The 26,083-nt window shown below is 43.8% G+C and overlaps 1 protein-coding gene across 1 annotated transcript in view; it reads right to left on the reverse strand.

The window, feature by feature from the left end:
* The window catches only part of FRMD4A (FERM domain containing 4A), a 577,190-nt gene extending 551,599 nt beyond the window's left edge, over positions 1 to 25,591 (reverse strand). The window contains exons 1-2 of the mRNA XM_064479529.1: positions 25,275 to 25,591; positions 24,720 to 24,843 (exon numbers count right to left, since the gene is read on the reverse strand). Coding sequence (XP_064335599.1) covers positions 24,720 to 24,833 — 114 coding nt within the window. The 5' untranslated portion in view covers positions 24,834 to 24,843; positions 25,275 to 25,591. The remainder of the gene's footprint in view (positions 1 to 24,719; positions 24,844 to 25,274) is intronic.
* Between the last annotated feature and the right edge of the window lie 492 nt (positions 25,592 to 26,083).

Genomic DNA, 26,083 nt, shown 5'->3' on the forward strand with positions numbered 1-26,083 from the left:
CTCATAAAGAAGCCATGAAAAGAAGAACATGGTCACACAACACGTTCTACTTGGTCTGGCTTGAGGCCGCCACTCATTACATTTACACAGTGTTTTTAAAATCAACCTTGAAATACAAATACTAAACCTCTGTTTCTTCTCCATTTAATTCCACACCTTCTACAGACCTACAGACCTGCAAGCCAGAACTACAAACCTACCCCTGTCCCTTCTGTTGGGGGTAAGAAAACACCTCTCTTACCTGCTGCTTCAGGTAACTGCAGGAAAAAAACCCAAAGGGAAGACAGAATGACAACTTGTATGACAGGGAACATGGACTCCACTGAGGTTCTTTCAGAAATGAGAAGAAAATACTGGGGAAATTCTATGGACAGTTTTTGTCTAGCAACATTTATTTGCCTTCCCAAACTCCAGAGAAGACAAGGGATTGATCTTAACAGAGCTTTAAGTTTAAACACATTCCCTGGGTAAGAAAGACATACTTGCCTTTATCTTAGAACCCACTCTAGTCTTGGTTCCTAGTCTTTACTGGGGTCCTGAGCCCCAATTCTCACTTCCTTTCTCCACAGGATTCATCACAGGACATGTGTTGAAAAGTCAGAGGCAAAATCTTCATGTTGGAAAGTCTCTAAGATGCATCAAATGGTGTCTCCTTGCCCAACTGACAGACTTGGACACAAACAAAGAAGAAAACAACCGATTTTCAGTGCTCTGAAGCTCAGTCTTTCAGACAAAGGAGGACTCACCCAATGAATTTCATTTTCTCATCACTGAGCCACAGTTAAATGCAGTCAGTTTTAAAGAGCATTTCAAAGTCTATTGATGGATAAATTGTACTATTGATTGGGACCAGTTGTAAACTCAAAGTTTCTCAACCAAATCCCTTTAATTGGTCTTGAGTGACACTCCTTTAAATGACTTTGGGAAGAGAAGAGAAAGAAATGTACCAAGGATAACTCACACAGAGGAAACTTAGATGCCGTCTTTGTCTCCCTTCCTCTGGCATAGATACTGACTCCCAATTTATTATTTTTTTTCCTTAAGGAAAGTAGTGAGAATGTGTGCAGCAGTCTGGATTTTTCTTGTTCTGTTACCATAATTAGAAAAGTAGGATAAAATTATGCAGGAGCAGATTGAGGGGGAAATACAGCTTGGCTTACATGTGAAAGAGTTACCTCTTTTACAAATTCAAAGGTTTTTCTCTCCTGCAAATATCTTTCATCTCTGAGTAGTTACGGTTCCTCTTTTAAGTCTATTTTCAGATTGAAAGACAAGCACACTCTTTGCAGAGGTTCAGGCATTGACAGGAAGTGTGTTCAGGACTGTGGCAGCCATTGTTGTGAAACACTGCCCTGTGTACTGGTGTCTTCCCAGTGGAGATGGGCAGATGCCACCCCATAATTACACGGCACTGACAAAAATCAGGTTGGGACTGAAGAAACCAGACAAACCATTTTCACAAAAACTGAAAATGCAACCTGTCAAATCAGCCTTGCTGTAATCATCCTGCCAGACATCATCTGTAGGTCACAGCTAACATTGGCAGGAACTGTGAACATTAATTCAGCAGATGCCCACTTTTTAATGTATCTGAAGAGCTATTCAAGGATTCAGCAGTGTGTCCTCTTTGACATTTTCCTTCCCTTCCACCCCCTTCTTCCTTGGGAGAAAAATGCTGTGTGTCAGCCTGTATTGAAGCCACAGTCAGTTCATAAACATTCAGGGTACAGAAATGTCCCCAACATGAGATTCTTCGGCCACCTGCAACAGAATTACCTGGAGGGGATTTTAAAAACCACACTCATGGAGCCACACCAGACCCAGAGAATGAGAGTCTCAGAGGTTATGGCCCTGGAACTTGGATTTTAAACAGACCATTTATCTAAAGTTTTGAGGACCTTTGAGGTAGCCCAAAGTTCATTGTCACTAGGGCTTTGCTGGGTGGGTGTTTGAAACTCCAGCCACCCTAGCCCTTCTTCCCAGTTCCGTGTCCAACAGAGGGGACTCCATTTTCACCACACAGGCTCCTTGTGTCTTTCAGGACTCCTGTGACCATTCCTACCATCTCCCCTCCCTGGCAAACCTACCCCCTGCTCATGAATCTGTAGTGGATCCTCACTTGTTACCTAGTTCAAAACAAGGTCCTCAGCCTAGAGTTCAAAGCCTGAAGGAAGATCCCTTTCTGGCCTTATTTCCCACCCCACCCCTAGCCGCCCCCTGCACGCCATCTGTGGAACCTCCCAGAACGACAGGTTCCTCTTCCAACATACTGTTGTTTGTTGCACCAGGGGCTCACATGCTCCCCTCTGCTGGGTGTCCCCTCTCCCAGCTCCTCTTCATCAGCCCTGCAAGCTGAACTCCAGTGTGTCCTGAGGGCCCACCACCTCCAGCAACACCTGGACCCCCAGCCAGCTGGGGCTCGTTTCTATCCTGAGTCTCTGCAACACTTTGTGGAGACCTCTCCTGGGCTCTCATCTTACCTGGCCTTGTTTCTCTGTGCCCTCAACCTGCCCACCTTGTAGATCCTTCAGGATCTCCTGATTGGCTTTTGACTGCACTCTAGCCTCTAACATGGGGTTTGAGCACAGCAGACCAGCAGTTAATACTTTCTGGATTATTTAACAGATGCACCCCCCACCGGCATGTGGTGTCAAAGTCTGTGGCTTCTGCCTTTGATATTCCTCTGCGTTCCACCCACGCTGTCCATCTTTAGTGCATCCTCAGCTCAGGACCTTTGTAGCCGGGCACCTGGAACACTGCCCGGGGCTCCCCGCCCATTGCCCCAGCTTCAATCTCCTCTTCCCACCACCATCCCCAGTCTTCCATCTTTTCTTAAACATCTATTCAGGTCCTGAAAAACAGCTATCTCCTTCTCTAAAGGTTGGACAAATTTAGATCAGTTCACAAAGCTCTGGAACAAAGAAGGATGCCACTTTACATAGGGGACCCTAAGAAAGGTTCACTTCAAATTCAGGTGGCTGAGTGTGAGAGCCCAGACCATGAGCCATTTTAGATCTAGAGGACTGTTCTACACACACTAGACATCTTCCTTCTCCCAAACGCCCCTTCCAGTAGATCACACTCAGCTTCTGTTTTCCTATATATTCCTACCAACAAGCATCGCTTTTGGTCACGTGGTCGCAGCCCATCCCACGGGTGCCTCTCCATTTCCTCTCCTACCCCTGCAAACCCAGGCCAACACCCACCTTCTCAAAGCATCCCCAGCGGCTTCCACCCAAAGCCACCTCTTCCTTCTTTGCATTGCCAAGTACGAACAGTTAACCTATGCATTGTAGCATTTAGATACTGATTTGGAGTTGGCCTTTCATCATTTAAATTTTATATGTTGATTTCTCAACCCAGACTGTAAGACCACTGAAGGTAGAGACCTGATAGTTTTTCTTGGATGTCTCTCCTCGGCGTTAAACAATGACTGGAACTCCATGCATGTTAATGGATTAAATCCCAGTCCCAGATATGTGCTTACTAAATGTGTCAGTTTCATTGTGCTTCCTGTTAAAATTAATTTGATACGTAAATCTGAGGAAGAGATGAAATTTGGGTACAATTCTTGGGATATAAAATTAAAAGGCCATCTGCCTTTGAGATGGAACAGATGTGTAATTGATATTCACTGCTCATTTGCCACTTGAATTTTGCAGACATTTAATGTGCTAATTGTTTATACAGTAAAATTCTAAATGCCCTTTGGAGAATAGCTCACTTTTCCTAAAGTCCCTGTATTCTCTACCAGCAGATAGGAATGGGTTCTTATGTATCGAGAGCTTCAAAAATAGACTTTTAAAAAACAAACTTGCATGGTGCCTTTTGGAAGACAGTCATTTGACGATCTCTGTAGAATTTTTAAATGATATACCTCTGATTCATCATTCTCTATCTAGGAATTTATCCTATGGTATACTCAAGCCATCTGCACAAGATGGAGGCCCATGAAACTTCACTGCAGGACTATTTATAATTACAGAAGATTGAAAATAGCCTAAGGTGCATTGATAATGGGTTGATTAAAAAATTATGAGCCAGTCATAATATAATATACTATTATATATCCTTTAAAGAGAATGAGATAGCACTATGCAGAAAATACGTTACATGTGTGTAGACAGTTTCTGAAAAGATATCCAATAATCTACGGGATTAAGGAATTAGGGTAGGAGGTAGATATACACCTATTTCTCCAAAGGGTGAAAAACATATATATATATATAAAACAGATACATATATCATATAAAGGTATTTTTGTTTTAAAAAATAGCCAAAAAACTTTAATTTGCAAAAAAATGTTATTAGTTTTGGATCCACGGTTTGAATGGCTAAATATCTACCAAGAGTTTCAAAAACCATATTGCTTGTTTGTCTACATAATCATAATTAAAATTATAATATTTATTAAAAAGATAATCTTTCCTTCCTTCCTCCCTTCCCCTCCTTGGATTCTCTCAAATGTGGATGGTGGGATGAATGGTGTTTCAGAGGCGGTTACAGCAGTGACCACAGAGATGAAATAGGTTCAGCTTTTAAACTAATAGCTCTTTCATATAAGCCACTGTTGTAGAATGAAGGCTATACTTGAATTATTTTGATGTTCCCCTAAAAACCTCATGTATCAAATAAAGCAGTCAACTAGTATGTTCTATTGACAAACTTATCTATGTCCACGCATCTTTGGAAGATCCTTTTGGTTCCCGACACAATAGCCATGACCATCATCCCTACTAGAAGAGCTTAAAAAAGCCAGTGATTCTCTTTCCCAGCCTCCCTGACTGCTGGAGCGGTCTTGCATGTTGTTCAAGGTTCTTTGTTGCAGACAACAAAATCCACTTTAATGAGTGTAAGCAAAAAGGAAATTATTACAGGGTACTAGGCAGTTGAAGAATACATGTGAAAATCAGATGACCAAGGTCATTCACCACAGAGTTAAGATGAATGCCAAAGCATACCTCTAGACCCCAACGTGTCAATCAGCTACCACCTCTGACATCAGAGACTGGGCACTGGCACCTTCACAAAAGCAGGTCCCAAAGAATCTTAACACTCTGCCATCTTGCTCATAAGAAAATCTGATCTGCAATCATCACTTCTACCCATTCATTTCACTTCTCCAAGTCTTGTGCCAGAGAGCTTGCTTGGTGGAAGTCATATCACATGCAGAACTCCAGCTGCAAGCGAGGGTGGAAAACACACTTTTTAGATCCCCAGGCTATAAATTCAGAGGGCATTCCAGGGAGGGGGCTGAGTTAACCAATCTACAACATGTCCCATAAGTGACTGTGCTCCAACCAAGAAAAATAAGGGGGAGAATTCTGGGGAAATTTTGAGAGAGATTTTCTTCCTTGACAGAAATTAAGAGACACAAGGAGAGCTCACTTTACTGTTCCTCTTCTGTTCACTTTTGAACAAAGGAATGAGAGACATGATGGTTGGAGCTGCAGCAGCCATCTTGGAACTGTGAGGACAAGCATTGCCAACATCCCCCCAAAGCCCTTATACTTTTAATCTTGCCATCTCTCTGTGCCTCTCCTTTAGTCTATAGCAATACTCATGATTTCTTCTCTGAAATACCTCCCTTGTTTCCCTCCACCTCTCAGGCTACCATCTCTCCTCCCATCTGCTACATCCTGTGTTTACTCACTTCCTATTCCCACTTCATTCACTTGCAACCTGGCTTCTGATTTTATCACATTCATGAAGCATCTCACCGCAAGGGCACCATTGCCATCCTGATTGGAAAACCCAAAAAGCATGTTCAGTTTTTATTCTCCTTACTCTCTCTGCCACACTCAACGGTCTTCATCATCGCTCCTTGGTCTTTCTTGAAACTCTACTCTCTTGTCACCCAAGACAGTATATGCTCCTGGACCTCCTTCCACCTCCCTGATTTTTTCTTTCTTTGCCTCTTTTTTTGGACTTTGCTCCCACTCCCTACCCTTTCAATGCCTCACCCATGGCTCACGGCTCCACTCAGTCTACACTCCCCAGGTGGTTTCATTCTCTTGTGTTGTTCTAACCCTCACCTGAATACTGTCAACTCTGAATGTGCCTATCCTACCCAGAAATCTTCCCCAATTTCACATACATATACCTCTGACCACGGCTAAAAACCCCTTTCCCCCAGAATGTTTCACTGGCTCTTGGAATGAACCTGTCCAAAATGAAAGTACCATTAGGCCTTTGAAAACTGTTCTTCCCTGTGATCTCCACCTGCCTCCTCACCCAACATAAAGACCTCAGGTCACCCTTGACTCCTTGCTCTGTCTTACACATCCAATCAAAAACTAATCAACAGCTGATTTCACCTCATCATTTCTGTCTCATGTTCCTACAGTGGTTTTCTACTACACTTCATTGTGGAGTGATCTATACAAATGCACATAGGATTATTTCGTTCTCTTGCTTAAATTTTTCAAGTGTCTTCCATTCTCTGTAGGAGGTGATCCAAGCTCCTCAGCAAAGTTTGGCCATTCCCTACCTCTCTGGCCTCTTCCTCGGCCTCTCCCTGTCTTGGACTTCTGTGCCAGTGATTCTAAACTCCTTGACTTCTCTGAAATGTACTATGCAACTGTGAAAGTCTTTATCTTTGCCAATTCATTTAACTCTGCCTAAAACACTTCCTCTACCTCGTCTCATGGCCTGTGCCTGCAAGCTCAGGCACGAGGTCTCCTTAGATGCCTTCACCCAGTCAACAAATTCTTACTGAGCTCTTACTATGTGCCAGGTACCGAGCTCAGAGCCAAAGAATCAACAGTGAATGAGACACAGATCCTGCTCTCAAAAAACTTATAATCCACATACTGACCTCCCTCTTCCTCCAAGTCTCCTGGGTGGGTTGAGGGCCCTTTCCTGTGCCCCAGTCATAGATAGAGTTGGTTGTCTCTACAGCGAACACACCCGCCTTCTTCCCTCCCTTTTATGTGAGACAGTGGAAATTGACCTCATTCCCAGCTGCCATGGTAAATACTGATACATCCAAGCCAAGGAGGGTGACTCCATGCCTCTTGGCTAGTGACCAGTTCAGAATCCCAGGCTTAAGCCAATTGGCATGTGACTTTATCCTGGGGAGGGCAGACGACCTGAGTTGGCGCTCTCAAAAAGAAAGAAAGAATTGATTGCTCCTATTTTGAAGAGAAATGTTTCTTCTCTTCCCCTGGGCTTGAAAAGGTGTTGCTGGCAGCCACTTTGTGACCATGTGAGGCAAGCCAGCCTGCAGACAGAGTCTCCAGACCAGAGCAGGGCCAAGAGATGGAAGCAAGTGAGAGTGGTGGTGGGACCAGAGCCTGGAAACTGCTTTAACTTTGGGCTTGATATACAAACTAAGGAATATCCCTGTTTTCAGCCAGTTGGAGCAGCCATTTATTTTACTTATTAATGGGATCCATGACAAACCACCCGCCTCTGGCTCCCACTTTAGTGGCCCACAAGTCCATCCCTTTCTCCATGCCCACTGACCCGGCATCCGTTCAACAGGATTGTCAAGTTCTTATCCCAGTTCTCTCCCCTCAGGTCACTCCTTTCAAACCATTCTCCGTACTACTTCCAGAATGATATTTCTCTATCTCAACTCTGATCACATCATCCCTTGCTTAAAATTGTTAATGACTATTAGGAAGTTTCAAGTTCAAACTCTTTATCATTTGTTCAGAAGATAGTTTGTGTCCACCCCAGCCAGGATTTTGGCCTCATCTCTGCATTCCCTCTTGCTTTTCCCATACCAAAACATCACATAGTTGCTGAAACACACCACACTCTCATGTTTGTGTATGCAGCTCCCTATATCTGGAACTAGCCCCCCACCCCACATCATTCACCTCCCACCCCTAATCCTTCAAAACTCACCCCAAATATTAGCACTCCTGAGAGGCTGCTGCTCGGTGCTCCTGTGTTCTACAGCACTTGGATGATTTCTTCCTTTCTTTCTTTTTAAATGGAGGCCCTCGGGATTGAACTCAGGACCTCATGCACACTAAGCCTGTGTTCTAACACTGAACGATGCCCTCCTCCCAGCACTTTAGTGATTTCTTTGTCATAACAGTAACTCACTTGTTGGAATGGTTTGTTTGCAATAATGTCCTTTCCAACGAAACTCCAAACTTGAGAGCAGGGACCAGGTGGTATTTACATGTATATTCCCATATCCTCAGTGCTTCACCATAATGTCTCTCTGAGTGCTACACCCCATAAATGTGCTTTGAAAGAGGAGGGGAGGGGAGGAGAGAGGACGGAAATGGAGGAGAGAGCAGAGAAGAGGAGGGAAGGGAAGCTTCAAATCTGCCCTGCCGTTGGTGCTTTATGCCTTTGGAGTGTGTATGGAAAAGGCTGCCTGGCTCAGCAATCATGGGGACTGGAGAAGAAACAATAGTGTTGACACAGGTAATGTCCGTGTCCCCAATTGTAGCAGCATATGGCCATAGTTGTAATGGCCTCGCATAAAGCATTCCTGGACAGTATTAATGACCAGCTAGGTTAATGACCGAAGACTAAGCCTCAGGCCATGAACACATTCTCCCTGTCATTAATCCCTGGGAAATGACCTCAGCCGTGTTCATTACAGCTCAATTATGCTCACACTCCTCAAGAGGGGGGAAAAGGTGTTCCAGTTCTAACACTGAGCTACATCCCCTTTTTTTTTTACCCTGACACATGGACCACAAAGACACAAAACAAATGATGAGTCCAAATATCAAGTGTGTAAAGGAAGCAACATCATCACTTTATCAGCTCCCAGTCATCAGGAGGGACTAAACTCGGGGACCTCAGAGATCACAGATCAGGCAGATTAGACCATTCCTCATGACTCACACATCCTCTGGGTGTTCTCTGAAGGTATAACCTGGAAGCACTAAACACATGGGACTCCCTAGATGGTGTTTAGATGAACACCTGAACACTCAAAGGCGACTCTTTGCTAATAGGCAATCAATCAATCAATCAATCAAACCAGCTTATTCTGATATCGGCCTACCATTCCATCAATAACTGTCTATGGAATGCTTCACGGAGCAAAGTCCCGTAGACAAGTAAAGACCCTCAAGGACCATGACCATAGGTAACAAAGAATGAACACAGACCGTGGTGGTTATATTTATTTATTTTTATGACTTTAAAAAAAATAAAATTTATTTATTTATTTATTTATTTATCCCTCTACAGAGGCTTTGGGGGTGGGACCCAGGATCTTGTGCAAGCTGAGTATGTGCTCTGCCACTGAGCTATCCTCTCCACACCCCACTACGGTGGTTTTAAATACATCTTAATATATGTTGACACATTTGCCTCTAGAAATGGGGTCTAATCCTCTCCCTTTGAGTTTAGCCTTAGTGACTTGTTTGCAAACAAGAAAATTCAGGAGAAGCAAGGCTATGTGACTGCTGAGGCTAGGTCACCAAAAGTCAGACAGCTCTGCCTTGGTAGCTCAGATACTCAGTTTGGGGCCCTCAGACCTCACGTGAGTGGTGCAATTACCTTGAAGCAGCCATGTCATGAGGAAGCCCAAGCCATGCGTCGAGGCCCTGGGCAAGCACCGTGGTCAACAGAACTAACTGTGGTCCAGCTGACAGTAACCCCCACTGCCACTAAATGAGTGGAGACACCTCCAAGAGATTCCAGACTCCAGCTGTCCGGTGACCCCGGACTCCGACTCTTCCTGGCTGAGGCTCCAGACACTGTTGAGCAGTGACAAGCCATTCCCACCGTCACCTGTTGGAATTTCCAACCCATAGAACTGGTGAGCCCAACAGAATGGTTGTGTTAAGTCACAGAGTGTGGGATAGCTGCAGTGCAGCCGTAGTAACTGGAAGGCACACAAAGGTACACACAGAGATAGAAACACCCAGCTGCTCTGTGAAGTTTAGTAATAATTTGCAAATGTACACTTGGTCATGCACTACAGAAACCTCCAAGTGCATGCAGTCATTTGCTGAAACCACATTTAACCTACATCTAGCAAAGAAAAAAAAAAAAAAAGCTCCTTGGCTGCTTCAGTGAGGCCCTGAGGTACATTTGATGTAAGGAAAATTGATTCCACAGTCGAGGTAACATTGATCTGGTCCAAATGTGGCCGTACACCAAGGTATTATGAACTCTTTCTAACCAGAGCCATTGGAATTCCCCTTTCGCAGGCTGGGCCTCCTGTTCTTTTCTCTCTACCACTTTTCTTTAGGGTTCCTGTGTTTTTGGTCTCACTCTCAGTTCTGCCCTCCAGATCTAATCATAGACCTGAGGGGACCAGAATCTCCAAACACCCATCAGCCATCTCTGCTGGGAACTCCCACTATGACCTCAGCACCTTCCACTCGTGATCCTAAGTTAATTGCAGCCTAGTCTTCTTCAAACTGTACTTCCCACCTCAGAGTGGTTCCTGTCGGTCACCACTCCCTGCAGCTCCAATACCCAACCCTCTGTCGTCCTGGCTGACTCCTCCCTGTGCATGGTCTCCTGTTGTCAATCCTTCATACAGTGCTGATGATTCTGCCTTCAGAAAGCTCCTTGAATTCCTCCACTTTCCTCTTTTCTCACAACCACCACCAGGCTGCCTCTTCCCCTCCCTCCTGAGTTTGGGCAAGTGACTATACACATCCCCATCCCCAAGCCCATTAAGTCAGTCCCACCCCAGAAAGCAGAAAAGCTCTTTGGTGCCCCAGGCTCCACTCCAGGTGCTCACAGAAGCATCTGCAGCATCTTTCTTCATCATCCTTCACCTGATGCTACCAGCTTTCTTCCTCCTCTACAACCCAAGTCCTCTCCTTCATTTAGTCCCATATGCTTCTGACCAATCTCTCCTTCCCTCCTGCCCTCTTCACATTTCCTCCTGAATCTCCCTCATCATTTTGTTCCCTTTGCTAGGAAGACAACTTCTCTCCTCCCTCTCTCATCAAAAATAAATGCACCCCAATCCCACTCCTGGGTATGTATCCAAAGGAAATGAAAACAGGATCTCATAGAGATATCTGCACCCCCATGTTCATCACAGCATCATTTACAATTGCCAAGACAGGGGAAACAACCTATATGCCCATCAACGGATGAATAGATAAAGAAGATGTGGAATGTTGTACACAATGGAATATTATTCAGTCATAAACATAAGGAAATCCTGCCGTTTACAACAACATGGGTGGACTCTGAAGGCATTTTGCTCAGTGAGGTAAGCCAGACAGAGAAGGAAATACTGTGTTATCTCTCTTACACGTGGAATCATCTAAAAGAGCCAAACTTGCAGAAAGAGAGAGTTGAATGCCAGTTACCAGGGGCTGGGGATGAGGGAAAAGGGTGCAAACTTCCAGTTAGGAGAGGAATAAATTCTGGGATCTAATGTACAGCATGGTGACTGTAGTTAATAAGGTATTACATGCCTGAAAGTCGCTCAAAGAGTAGATTTTAGATGTTCTCACCACAAACCTGTAATGATATGACATGATGGAGGTGTCAGCTAACACCACGATAGTAATCATTTTTTTATCTATATCAAATCAACATCTTGTGCACTTTAAACTTATGCAATGTTATAGGTCAATTATCTCCATAAAGCTGGGGAAAATGCAGCATTTGAAATGGCTTGTTGTCCTTTTCTTCTGTAGACTCCATCTTAACTAGGTCTCTAAGTCTCACCCCCATCTGCCACCACTCCTCTGAATTCCTCCCTATATACTGCTGGTACCAACCCCATTAACATGGGGCCATTTCCTTTCATGCAGTATTACTTAGATGTTTTCTGTAATTCCATTTCTCTAATGAGAGTTAACTCTGGGTAAGGGCCATGTGCTGTACGTATCTCATATTCTTCCCAGAGCCTGATCCAGTGCTGAAGCTTGGAAGTGTTCAGTCTAGACCTCAATCTAGACCTCAATCTACTGAATCTACTGAGTGCACTGCCAGGTGCTAGGGCTTGTTAAACTCCATCCATTCCTGCTGCCTTTTCCCTGGTTGGAATGCCCATCCCAGAGCTTCCAACCATTGTTCTCTCCTTACCAATAACCCTTCAACTTAAATGCCCCCTCCTTGGAGGAGGCCTCCTTGATTACCTGCTCTCAAGTATTACCTTCTCATCATTGTTTTATCTTCCCAATAGAGAACTTACGATTCTTTGAGATTTCTATTTATTTTCAATAGATTTATTTTGATCTCTCCCCCGGCTGTCCTTGTGAGCTTAAGGATAGTGGAATCCCCCTCCATCTTGTTCATTGCTGCATCTTTCACATTAAAACAGTGCCCAGAAGACAGTAGGTGCTCAGTAAATATTTGTTGAATGAATGGATGACAGATATTCTCTATTTTTGGTATGCTCACATTCTATTAAGTAAAATAGATATAAAAGTTAAATGTCAGACACTTGTCATCAATAAGTGAGATGACAGAAAAAATGTAAAGGAGAAACTGAATAATAATAGTCCAGATAGTAGAAAGAGCACATCCAATAGTGCACGGGCTTGAGCCTGCATGGCGTCTGTGAGAAGTGAGGGGTACATACAACACCAGAGTAGAATTTTAGGGGGTTGTGGAGGAGCAGTGGGAAATGAGGCTGGGCAGGTGGGCAGAGGCCAGAGCTTGAAGCGGCCAATGTGGTAATATTAAAAAGCTTGAGCCTTATTCTATGTGTAATCAGGTGTAATCAGAAGATCTTTGGTATAGAAAGTAGACATTCATTTTATAAATATCACTCTGGAAAATGTACAGAGGACAGACATAGAGGCAGGAAGACCAGGTAGACAGCTCTGCAGGTGGCTCAAGTGCATGCGATTATAGACTTGAACTATGGCTGAGGGAGGGGGATGGAAGGGATGTGCCAGATGAGGGAAAAATGGAGGAAGCAGAAGCAACAGGACCTGGTGATAACTGGACAAGTTGGATAAGGGCAAAGAAAGAGTCGAAGATGAATTCTAGGAAGACAGGGAAAAGGATGTTTTCACCAGTGAAGCTGAGACATGCAAACTAGGGAGGAGAATATAAGTCCTTTTTGGGGTGACTTGAGTCTGGGGTTCCTGTGGGACAAGCAGGAGGATAACGTGATAAGCATTGGGACTGGCAGGCATCAGGAGGTTTGGGAGCAAGCCTGAGCCACAGACACGATCAGAGTCAAGAATGTAAGATGAGAGTTAAAACCATGAGTGTGTGTGACGTTGCCTGGGGAGAGGAAGTGCATCTGCCACTCAGGAAATTGCTTCTCCAGGTCTAGACGGCGAGACTGAGATTTCAATATCCAGGGTCATAAAGAACAATTCATTACTGTGCAACATGAGATGCAGGTCATTATTACCTTGACATTGGAACTGTGTCCTCACATGGTCTCAGTCAAGCATGTTTCCAGGACCTTTGATGATAACCAGATTAAATATCACATGTTCCATTAGACTTCCTATTTTGGCAAAGAAATCAATGAAAAATTGCTACCTGTACCAGTAGCATATGCACTCCACGCCACTATTAACCTTTGCAAAGCAGCTGCACAAATTTTTTAGCAGAGATGCACTCATAGCTGCCCAGTCATCAGTACCAGGCCTGGATGGCCTGCATTTTGCATTTGCCAGAGGGAACATATTGCAGCCCATATTTTAATCATCACCCCTCAGAGGGTAAGAAAATTTTGTTAGTTATTCAAGATAGGAATGCAAATTTCAATTTGCTCACAAGTGCAATCGTTCACCTGATCCTCGGAGCACCTGTTTTTCTAAAACCATTGGCTGCCTGTCCAAAAGTGGTCACTGATTGTCCAGAGACTGGGTTGCAGAAAGAGAGAATTGGGCAACTTTTTCTTTTAGGTTGACTTTGCCTCATGCAGGAATCCAATGAGATGAGTGGATTGATGGATGGTCATTTCACATCATTTTAAGACAAAGAAAGTAATTGCTAATACAATCAGCTCTCCATATGCATGGGTCCTGCATCCCTGGATTCAACCAACTCTGAACAGAAAATAGGCAGAAAAAAAGTCCAGAAAGTTCCAAAAAGCAAAACTTGAATTTGTCACATGCAAAGCACTATGCTGAATGCACACAATTGTAGGCACACCCTGCTGTGGCCTCCGCCTCCTCACAGATCCTCCTTCTCTCCCCAGCACTCCTTGTGTGAGTCTTAATTCAACCTCATGTCTTATTCATTCACTGCTTGTGTTGTGTACACCCTTTGTTTCTGTACCAAAAAAAAAAAAAAAAAAAAAAAAAAAGGCTCTTACAAAGCAATTAAGGTCAAAGCCATCCCTCAAAGGCTAACAGAGAGTATAAAGGGCTATCTCTCAATGAGAAAATTAAAATCTTAGATCTTTTGAAAAGTGGTATGTCACTTGCCAAAGTGAGCCATAGAGTCAGTGAGCATGAATTCAGAAAATAAACCAGAAAGAAACCAAAATTCATGAAAGTGTTTGTGCTGCCCCTACGATGGCAAACAAGGTCACTCTGGTTGTTGACAAAGTACTTGCCAAGACTGAGAAATCATTAAGTGTGTGGCTAGAGGTCATGTCCCAGAGGCATGTCCCTGTTGATGGCAAAGTTATGCATAAAAAAAGCATTAAGCCTGGATGGGCACTACTGGGAGGGGGGTCGAGAAGAGGAAGGAATTTAAAGCTAGTGAGGGATGGTTGGGTAGCTATGTGTAGTGCTACAGCCTCAAGAACTTAAAGATCATGGGAGAAGCCACACTGCCTATACGGAGGCAGCATCGGAGTTCCCAGAAGAGCTCAAGAAACTCACCAAAGAGAAAGGCTACCTCCCAGAACAAGTCTTCAACTTTGATGATACAAGCTTGTTCTGGAGGAAGGTGTCTAATCATACCTACATCCACGATTATCAGTGCCCAGCCGTCCCTGGTGATCCAAGCCTGGAAAGATTGTCTGACTCTGGTGCTGTGTAGCAACATAACAGATCACATGAACAAATGAGCAAGTAATCTACAGGCCCTTAAAAACAAAGACAAAAATTGCCAGCCTTTGTTCTAGCAATACAACAAGAAGGCTTGGGTCATGGCCATCTTGTTCTTGGAGTGATTCCACCAGCATGTCTTCATTCCTGAAGTGAAGAAATACCTTGGAGAAGAAGCTGCTATTCAAGGTCCTCCTCATAACTGACAGTGCTCCCAGACACCCCCAACCTCTCTGCTTCAGTAACAGGAAGCAATGTTCCTGCCTCCTATACCACATCCCTGCTGCAGTCACTTAACCAAGGCATCATCAAGTGCATTAAGGTGACTTACACTTGCCTCACCTGCAGGAGGATTGGGGCTGCCATTGAGGCCAAACTGACTGGAGCATCATGGATTTATGGAAGTGCTTCACAATTACAGAGGCTATCAATGCCCTAAAGCCCGAGACAGTCAATGCATGTTGGAAGCCATTATAGAGTGAGGTAGCCAGTGATTTCAGGAGCTCCCTTTACTCTTGATGCAGATGTCAAGAACACCTTGAATGGTGCCAGGAAAGTTCATGGAGAAGAATTCTCTGACATGATTGAGGATGATGTTTAGGAACATGTAGAAGAGCATAGAGAAACCCTTACCAACGAGGAACTTGAAGATCCGTTGAAATTCTCTACAGATGATGATGATGATGGTGGTGGTGATGGTGATGATGGTGATGATGATGGGGGTGGTGGTGATGATGTTGGTGTTGATGATGATGGTGGTGGTGGTGGTGATGGTGATGGTGGTGATGGTGATGGTGGTGATGATGCAGCAGAAAATTTAGAGGAGGCAGAGTCATTAATTTGGACATTGAAAAATCTGAAGCAGGTTTTAAACAGGCACAGATGTGAAAGGATATGATTTTTGAGCACAATCCTTCAATGGAACAAAGCTTCCGTGTCACCAGAGGGATGGATAATAACTTGCCTACAACCACCACAATATTTGATGATGCAAAGAGAAAGAAGAAACAGCTTCCTAAAACGTTGCTAACTAAAGTATTTGCAACTGTGAAATATCAGTCTTCCACACTTGAAGATCCTGAGTCCTCAACCTCCACAGATCCCGATGTTAGTCTTACTGACCTCCTCCAAAGCATCAACATCTACAATCAGAACCCAGTTCTTCTGACATAGATGATTCTTCTCACATCCTGTGAGAAGATTCAAGTCAGCCTGATGGCTCACCTACAGCCCACACAACTGGTCACCTCACCACATCAGCACTGTAAGCACCATACAGCAATCATCACCATCATTACCACCATCATCACACACGATTACCAAGAGAGCAGATCCAGGATTTTGGTGTGTGTATGAGTGAGAGAAAGGAGGGGGAGAATAAATTTATATTTTTTCTCTATTTATAATTGGATTTTCTATTTACTTATATTTTAAATAATCCATGTTTCATTCTATGTGTTTCTCTTTCAGGTCATTAAATGAAAGCAATCCTTACTAATATTACGTTGTTGCTGACATGTACTATGTAGTTAGGCCTGAGATGGTTGTGTCTGTACTGAACACTTACAGACCTTTTCCCCCGTCATTATTCCCTAAACAGTACAGAATAACAACTATTTGCATAGCATTTACATTGTATTAGGTATCATAAGTAATCTACGGATGACTTAAAATGTTTGGGAGGAGGTATGTCAGTTATATTCAAATACTATGCCATTTTATTTAAGAAATTTGAGGACTTTGGTATCCATGGGGGGCCTAGAACCAATCTTCCAGAGATGCTGAGGGACGACTGTATTTACTGTGCGTTGACTTTGGTCCAGGAACAGTACAAAGTACTTTGCATGCACATCTCAGTGAATTATTCTCAGTCATATGTAGCAGTTCTTCTTATCCCACTTTATAGACGGTGAGACTTGTTCAACCTAGCATAAACTACTTAGACAAGTGGGCTTTTCCATTTAACTTTACTCTAAGGGAAACTGAACCTATGATTTCGGGTTCACTGATTCTTTACCTCCCTGACTATTTTCTTTTTTTTTTTTTTTACATGTTGATTTAATTTTATTTAATTTTATTTTTTTAACATTTTTTATGGATTTATAATCATTATACAATGTGTCAAATTCCAGTGTTCAGCACAATTTTTCAGTCATTCATGGACATATACACACTCATTGTCACATTTTTTTCTCTGTGAGTTATCATAACATTTTGTGTATATTTCCCTGTGCTATACAGTGTAATCTTGTTTATCTATTCTACAATTTTGAAATCCCAGGCTATCCCTTCCCACCCTCCACCCCCCTGGCAACCACAAGTCTGTATTCTCTGTCTATGAGTCTATTTCTGTCCTGTATTTACGCTTTGTTTTTGTTTGTTTGCTTTTGTTTTTGTTTTTTAGATTCCACATATGAGCGATCTCATATGGTATTTTTCTGTCTCTTTCTGGCTTACTTCACTTAGAATGACATTCTCCAGGAGCATCCATGTTGCTGCAAATGGCATTATGTTGTCGGATTTTATGGCTGAGTAGTATTCCATTGTATAAATATACCACATATTCTTTATCCAGTCACCTGTTGATGGACATTTAGGCTGTTCCCATGTTTTGGCTATTGTAAATAGTGCTGCTATGAACATTGGGGTGCAGGTGTCATCCTGAAGTAGATTTCCTTCTGGATACAAGCCCAGGGGTGGGATAAATGCTGGAGAGGCTGTGGAGAAAGGGGAACCCTCCTACACTGCTGGTGGGAATGCAGTTTGGTGCAGCCACTATGGAAAACAGTGTGGAGATTCCTCAAAAGACTAGGAATAGACTTACCATATGACCCTGACTATTTTCGTAGGAGCCCTGTAACGGTACACAAGGTGCAAAGACCATTATAATGGACACATTGTTTCTGCCTTGCTACATCCTTTCCTCTCTTTTCGTAAAAGAGTTCTTTTCCTTTTGGAAATTGCCCTTCCCACACCATATTATACAGATGGAATTATTAGCCAACTGACCCAACTCCTTCCTCGCCTGAGGTCTAGAAATAGAAGCCAAACTGCTTGGTCAAAGAACCCATCCCGGGACCCAGTGAGGCCTGGGACAAACCTATTATCCAACATGGACAAACAGATAGTAAGAGATGAACTTGTAAGGAAAGTCTAGCTCATTCTTCTGGGTTCACTAACTCCAAGGACAAGTAACCCTAGAGCTTCTGGGGGAGGAATCTACCAGAGCCTAAAGTCAACACAGAACAAAGTAGAATCAAAACAGGGCTCTGATGCTGTCAGGACCTTGATCCAGCTTTTCCTGGAGCTGTTTCATTTCTTGAACTTCTCAGTTACATTGGTCAATACCTTTCCCTCTATGTTAATGGTAGCTTGAGTAGGTATCTGTCACAACCAGAGAGACACATCTGATGTAAAATGAAATAAAAATATATCCAGCAAAAAAGTGATCTGAGAGAGGGGGTTTGACTGTCATTGATTTCAAATTTTACCCTCTGAGACAGATAAATTTATATATTAAACACTATGACAAAAATTGTTAATATCAATATTTCAGATATGTCAATCAGGAAATTGAACCTTAGAAACTGGATAATTGAGTGTAAGAAGGATTTTTAGCCATTGACTTAGTTGTAACAATGATGTGACATTTTCCAGAGGCTTCTGGATAATTACTCCACTTTAACTAAACCAGAAAGATTAATATACTAAGAACATTCACAGCAGTAGACCAGGACATCCAGGGGCCCCACCCCCAGCCCTGTGCTTAGATGGCCCCACTCCACGTATAGTGCTTTAGATGGCTACCCTCTGTTTGATTCTCTGAATTTCCACAGAAGTTGTCAGTGTCACATTTTCAAACTTATGAGTTAGCCTTCATGGACACCTGACTAACATCTCAACTTCATCATCAATTAGCTAAGTCATCTTGGGCAAGTCATTTAACATCTCTGAATCTTAGTTTCACCATATCAAAGAAAGACAGAGTCCTCGTTCCACTTGGCTTGTAGAGGACATCTAGTAAGACAACAGATACAAAACCACTTTGAAAAACATAAGGATTATTATTATTAATTCAAGAGCAAGATTCCTCAGGCTGGAACTCAGTTTTATCCTGTGCCCTTTGCCAACTGGGACCTGGAGAAAATCTGTGGTCTTATCAGAAATTCTGAACAGAGACCTGTCACTGGTTGAACTTAAATGAAAATTATGTTATAGCCTAAATGCCCATCAACAGATGACTGGATAAAGAAGCTGTTGTACAGCTATACAATGGACTACTACTCAGCCATAAAAAAGAATAAAATAACGCCATTTGCAGCAACATGGGTGGACCTGGAGATCGTCATTCTAAGTGAAGTTAAGCCAGAAAGAGAAAGACAAATACCATATGATATCACTTACATGTGGAACCTAAGAAAAAAAAAAAAAGACATGAACTTATTTGCAAAAGAGAAACAGACTCACAGACACAGAAAAACATACTTATGGTTAACAGGAGAGGGGAGGAAAGGGGTGGTAAGGTATAAATTGGGAGTTCAAGATTTGCAGGTACTATTATGTATAGAATAGATATACAACAAGTTTATACTGTATAGCACAGGGAACTATAAACAATATCTTATAGTACTTATAATGAAAAAGAATATAAAAATGAAAAAAAATTAGGTTATAGTAATAGGACAAGAACCTTGGTCACACCCCTAATCTGCCTTTTTGACTATCAGCCCTTTGTCACCAACAAAACTCTATCCAAACCAGTTGATTTTCCATCTCCCAAACACAATCTAGAATTGGTTGTAATTCAATCACTCTCCTCACCTCAAATGTGCTCTCTTGACTCATCTATCCCTCAACATATCACCTAACCTAACCATCCTGCTGTGCTTTTGAACTCAGAGCACCCCAGGGCTCATTTGGTGATGGGTTGGGTTATTCCAGTCCCTATGTGGTTCTCTGAAGTTGTCCTGTGAATTCCTTCAGATAGTCTTCATCTACCCTGTCTCTCCAGTTAGATTTCAAGTCCACTACAGCCAGTGACTGGTTTGTACTCTTCCCGTACAAAGTAGGTACTCAGCAAATATTTGTGAGTTAACTAAGCAGCAAAATGTCCAGATGAGGAAAATGGCTGAAGACAGAAGAATCTATAATGAGATGAAATGAAATGAGGAGAGAAAGTTACAGGACAGCAGGTTGTCAATTGGAAACTGTCAAAACAGACCAAGGAGCTACTCTACTGGAGAGAATTCCAGAAATATGAAATAAAATTTTTGGAATGGAAAGAAACCGCCAGGCAATCTAATTCACACCCTTCATTCACTGAGAATAACCACCTACTAATTTCTCTGACTTATGAATTAGAGTTTTTACATATTTAATTTTTCTATTGTAAAACATGACTCTTGGCAATTTCTCAGAAACAGGGTCCAACAGAATGGGACCTTGAAAACATGGCAAGTCTTTTATGGATATAAGAGATTCTTCATTTTGCTAGAGTCAAACCAGATGTCTTGAGCCATATTTGTGGTATCAATTTTTGATTTTACATTTCTACTTGGAAAAGAATAATGATAACCAGGAAGACAGGATTACTGACCTAGAAACATGGAAAATGCAGAAGGGCTTCACGATCAGCCCTCTTGAGGGACTGACCTCCAAATCCTGGTAGCCAATTTCTCAACCTTTGGTATAGTGTCAGAGAAAGTGAGGTGGGAAACCCCATAAAAAGACAGGCAGGACCCCCAGGCAGGGCCACTACTCTCCTGCCAGTGCCATCTGGTTCCCTGACCCAGTGGCTTTATCTCACTTTTTGCCTCTGAAATGGCTAATTTCTAGGAAAGTGGAGCTCATTCTTGATTGGCCCATTTCCCTCACTCCTGGTTGGTTGATTTGTAGTACTTTATTTGCATGGAGCTCACTCCTAATTGGTTAATTCCCTCACTCCTGATTGGTCCATTTCCTTCACTCATGATTGGTTATTTCTCTCCCCCCTGATTGGTCCATTTGTACAAAGCCTGTTCCTAATCAGTCAACTTTTGTTACACCTTATTTACATATGATGTTGCAAAGTGTAAACTGGCAGCCTATAAAAGCCTGTGTAAACTTGGAGTGTTAACTTTTCTGGGCCTGCTGGCGTAATAAACCTGAGTTCTCCAGTGCTGAGTTCTCTGAGTGCTGCTTGGTCTCTCGCCCAGATCAAGGTTGCTGTCACAACTGAGCTGTAACACCAAGCTGTAACATTGAGCTGTAATATGTTTTTCTGCAACAAAAGCACTGTCTTGAGAGTCTCAGAACCTCAATTTTGAGACTTTACACCATCAATTTTTGATCTGTGACCACTAACAGGTTCCCAAATTCTGATTAGCAATTTTTTTGTCTTAAAAATAGGATCGTTGAAGGGATTAAATGAGATAATATATACAAAAACATTTTGCTTACAGAATAGCACAATGGACACTATTACCCAGCCAGCCAACTTACATTAAAAACCATTTTAATCAGTGCCTGATCTTTCAGAATCTAAGAGCCAAAATGTATTCATACCACCTTGGTAGCCCCTTGGTTATGCATCTCTATCTGGTCACTAAATAGTCAACAAATTCTGGCTCTGGTACGTTCCAGCTGTTGTAGTGTTCCCCCAAACTCACGTGACTTCAGCAAATGACCCACAGCCAATAGCTTTCTGCTCTACAGTTAGTCACATCAGGCTGAAGACTCCCAACAGTGTGTTGAACACAGCAGTATCTTTTCTTGCTTCCCAAGATTTCTGCAAAGATGGGCTCTTCCACAGCATAGGAGCCTATCTCTACTACCAGCACTCGATCTCCCCAAGACCACACTTCTTTGGTTGTTTGAGGGGCTCCATCTTGCACAGATGCTCATCCCCCACAGGGCTACTCCCCACTAAAAGCATCAGTGAAATCCTCCTACCCAGAGACAGTCAGAGCGTGCTCATACCCAGGACCCCTCCCAGATGCCTAAAGCCAGCACCAGCTTGGAAAGTCACCTGAGGCACTCCTCAAAGATCACCTGCTCTTGTCCAACAGAATAACTTAGGCTCTCATAGGGTAGGAGTCCTGACCTCAGAATGTGAACGAACCCTAATGATCACCCATTCCAGCAAATACTGTGAAACATACTTACCTGAGCATAAAAGCCACAAGGAAGGGAACACATTCCCATCTAAAAAGACCATTATTCACATGCTAAGGGACAAATAATAAGACACAATGCGGAATGGAGCATTAGGAGCTCTGATCTAGATACCATTCTGAGAGGTCTCAGATCATGTTTAACAGAGCTGAAAGGGATCCTAATGACAAGGATGACCCCCTCCATTTGCAAAAGACACAAGTCAGGCACGGAGAGAAGAAGCTGCATACCCAGGATCACCCAGTGAGAGGGAAAGTTGGGAAGAGAACGTAGGGCTCTTTGAGTCCAGACTCTGCTGCCGCTTCCGTAATGAAATAAACATCTTCTGCCCTGAACTGACTATAACCTCTGGCCGCCTCCTTAACCAAAAGGAAGGGGTATGGCCACATGCTCCTGGGCCTGCCCCTCGGGGTTCCCTGCAGCCCAGTGACTCTAGGCACAGAAGTAGAATTGCAGTCAGACAACCTGACGGTGAACTTCCCCCAAACTGGGTATTTTCTCGAGCTCCCGTTCTTGGTCTTATACCATGCTACTTCCCTTGGTCGGTGAGTGCACCACAAATACTGAGAACTGATCGGTGGGGTTGATTCGCTAATAAATAAGGTTTACAGCTTCCTTCCTGAACTTAAAGCCAAAGCAGCTCTGCTCTTTTCCTCCTTTCCTTCCTCCTTGACTTGCTTATAAATTTCAAGACTCATCATGTAGTAGGTCAGGGAAGCAATTACTTTGAGGTTTACCCTCAAAAATGAAAAAAAAAAAAAAAAAAAAAAAAAAAGCAATGAAGTCCGTAGGGGAAAATTCCTGTGAACCACATGTGAACCAGAAAACATGCATTGACTCCGATTACACACACGCTTCAGGGTTCTCTAATCTAATGGCCCATCACGGAGTCAAGAGCTATTCCCCTGGCTTCTGAGCGAGACATGCACACAGTCCTTTAATCCAGGCAGGAGGTGAGGACAAGGGGCAGATCTAGGGGCAGAGGCCGCTGACAAACAGAGGATAAAGTCAGAGCTGCAGAGACTCCAGGATGGCAGCCACGATGTTTGGGGGTCTCGGGAACAGGAGGCCCTGGGTGTGTATGTGGCAGGAGGAGCTGGACCAGGATGCTGAACTGCTTGGGTGCTGAGGATGCATCCTTAGGGCTCTCAGTCAACCAGACACATGTCCAAGTGCTCAGAAGCACAGGGGAGAATTCAGAGCAGCAATTTAGAGGCAAGCAGGCCATTTTTCAAGAACATGTTTCTTCTCTGTACTAACACAATACAGGATTTATTTCTGTATTATTTAAACAATATTAGATAATTCACATTTGCATACCTACATGTGAGCAGATACATCTCTTTTAAATTTTTGCACAGAGCCCAGACTCCCAGTTTCCCGGGCATCTCCTGGTCCTCACAGTTGCTACCACTCCCATGCCTGCCTCTCCCATCCCCTCATGTGACCACAGGTGGACAACAGAGATGCAGGTATCATCACACCACAGAAGTAGCAAGGAAAGGAAAACACACAGAGGGTAATTTCTCCAGAAAAGAGCTTTGATTCTTTCCACTCCTTCTCCCCCCATGAAATCAGAAGTTAGCAGAGGCCCATGAGATCTCAATCATTTCAAATATCTCTGTGGCCTAAATGACATTTGGGATAACACAGAACCAAGGTATGTGTCTCTTAGTCTGACCTGGCTGCTCGCCATCCAGGAGACAGGCTCCCAAATGGCCCCTCTCCTAAGTCACCTCAATAAACCCCTCGGGTCTCGCAAAGCCGTATCTCCCCTTCTCAGTTGGAAAACAGAGAGCAATATTCAGAGTGGAGGTACTTGTACTTGGTGTGTGAAATCTGCTGTGTCACTGTGAGAGCCATTCACACACTAAGCTTGATATGGGCGACTTCCGCCAGCATTACCCCGGCACATGGGCTATTAGCTGAGGAGGAGGGAGGAGCCACAGGGCAGAGCAAAAGCAAACTCTGAACCCAGCATCCAGAAAAAGGTCAATCGAGTTAAAATAAGGCAATGCCCGCTGACCTTGTTTGCATAAGCAGACTAAGAGTGGAGGCCTTTTTAACATAATGGACATGACAGAGTCCCTTAAAGTAGGTCAGTGATCCAGGCAAGGCCTGCCAGGGTCTCCCAAGGACTCATGGTGGGAGGTAAGGTTTCTTCAGCTCTGGAATCCAAGTGTCACAAAAGGCCACAGCCAACCCCCTTGGCTGCTCCTCCAGTGATCTGTGCAGACACAGGGGCCTCTGGAAAGAAGACTCTATTCAATTACCCCGTGGGCAAAAAATTCCACAGTTGCCATGAGAAGAGATAAACAAACTGAACAACATGATTACCTCGATTTAGATACAAAAGGCATGGGGGCGGGGAAAGGATGCTGGGATCCAGGGAGAGGCGTTGGTGGGAATCTGTTTCCAGGGGCTCTTAGCACCTGTTTGCAAGCACATCTCTCAAAATAGCATTAAGCAACAAGTTTCTAAAACGGCAAATTGCATGCTCCTTTTACCCGGGAGAGCTTTGTCATGGCTGAGACGCTTACCCAAGAAATCTTTTCAAGGGAGCCTATGGGATAAAGCAGAGCAATTTGGAACATGTCTGCGGCCATGGAAGCAGCGGGAGCAGCAGCAGCCCCCGGTGTGTGATGCGGAGAGGCCGGAGCTGGGCGCTGCCTGGGCCCCACCTCCTCCCCAAGCACTCACCATCAGCAGGCTGAGAGCTGAGTCGGGCACCAGCTGCACTGCCATGGTCTCCGATTCCCATGCACGAACGCTCCCGCAGTCAGTCCGCCTGGGCCCTGGGTGACCGCAAAGCATCCACAAAAACCTGCAGCAAAACAGCCAGGAATCCAGACTCAGGGCGCAAAGGACTCAAGATAAAGAGAGGTCGCATTTCACAGTGGGTAGCTGGGGAGCTCAGGGGGATGCTGGAAAGAAGGGGTGGGAATCGTGCATAGGGAGAGAGGGGAAAAAAAGGAAAATAGGAAGCTGCAGGTTATTTAAAGGTGAGCCCTGCCTAGCTCCGCCAAGCTGCACAAGCACAGAAAGCACATCAAACAGAAACAGGAAAGCTTAGAACATAGGATGTTTAACTGGTACCTTTGCCTAGGCAGCAACTCTTCTTTTAACTGGCAATTTAAACATTTCCTACTGCAGATAAATCAACCAGCCCGAACAACCTCCACCCTCCACCCCCTCGCCTTCTCTGCATCATCTCTCAGCAATTCTGCTGCAGAAACACGCTGGATGTCAACCTACCGCTCGCAATCTGGTCAGTGTCTTCCTTCCTGCAGAAAGGTGTGTCCCTTTTTGCAAAATCAAGTATCTGGGAGCGAGAGAGAGCACAGCCCTGACCACAAGCTCCAGGCAGTCACTGGAGATCAGCAAATGCCCTCACCATAACGGAGCAGCACGTCGGGGATGAACCGACCCTTCCACCATCCCCAAATCTACTTTTCCTCCCCAAGGAGACTGGCACGCTGAGTTCGCCGTGAGGCTAACGTACTTCGGAGGAACATGTAATTACACTGCCTGTTCTGTGAGCGTTTTGATCTCCCTGCCTGTACCACATGTACAGAGCAGACAGACACCCTCTACCTCTCTCTCCCTCCCTCCCTCCCTTCCTGCCTCCCTCCCTCCCCTTCCCTCCCATCTCTCCACCAGGCTGCCTGCTAGGAATTTTGGAGGAGCCTCTCTAGCTTTGGGAGGCTAATTTGTAGCAAGGGACACTGCTTAAGACACACAAAAAAAGCAAATTAGCCTCAAAAATTATATCAAACAGCATTTTCAATGGGGGAAAAAAAAGGAATCTGCCCAGTCTTTTTATATGATGATTGGCTCAAAGCCTTCCCAGATTCAAAGAGTTAAGAAAATTAAAGCATCCTTTTCTTAAAACTGAACACTGTCAAGTTTATATTTTCTTATAGAATTCACTTTTCAACTAAAAATGGTAATTATAAATACTTTGGGTAACAATTTCTTGTGTCCTTTTCTGATTTCTTCCTTCACTCACCTGCTGTAATGACTCCAAAATTTCCTTGGAATTAACTAGACAGTGCAGAGTATAA

Source organism: Camelus dromedarius, chromosome 26 (genome assembly GCF_036321535.1).
Source record: "Camelus dromedarius isolate mCamDro1 chromosome 26, mCamDro1.pat, whole genome shotgun sequence".
Classification (NCBI taxonomy): domain Eukaryota; kingdom Metazoa; phylum Chordata; class Mammalia; order Artiodactyla; family Camelidae; genus Camelus; species Camelus dromedarius.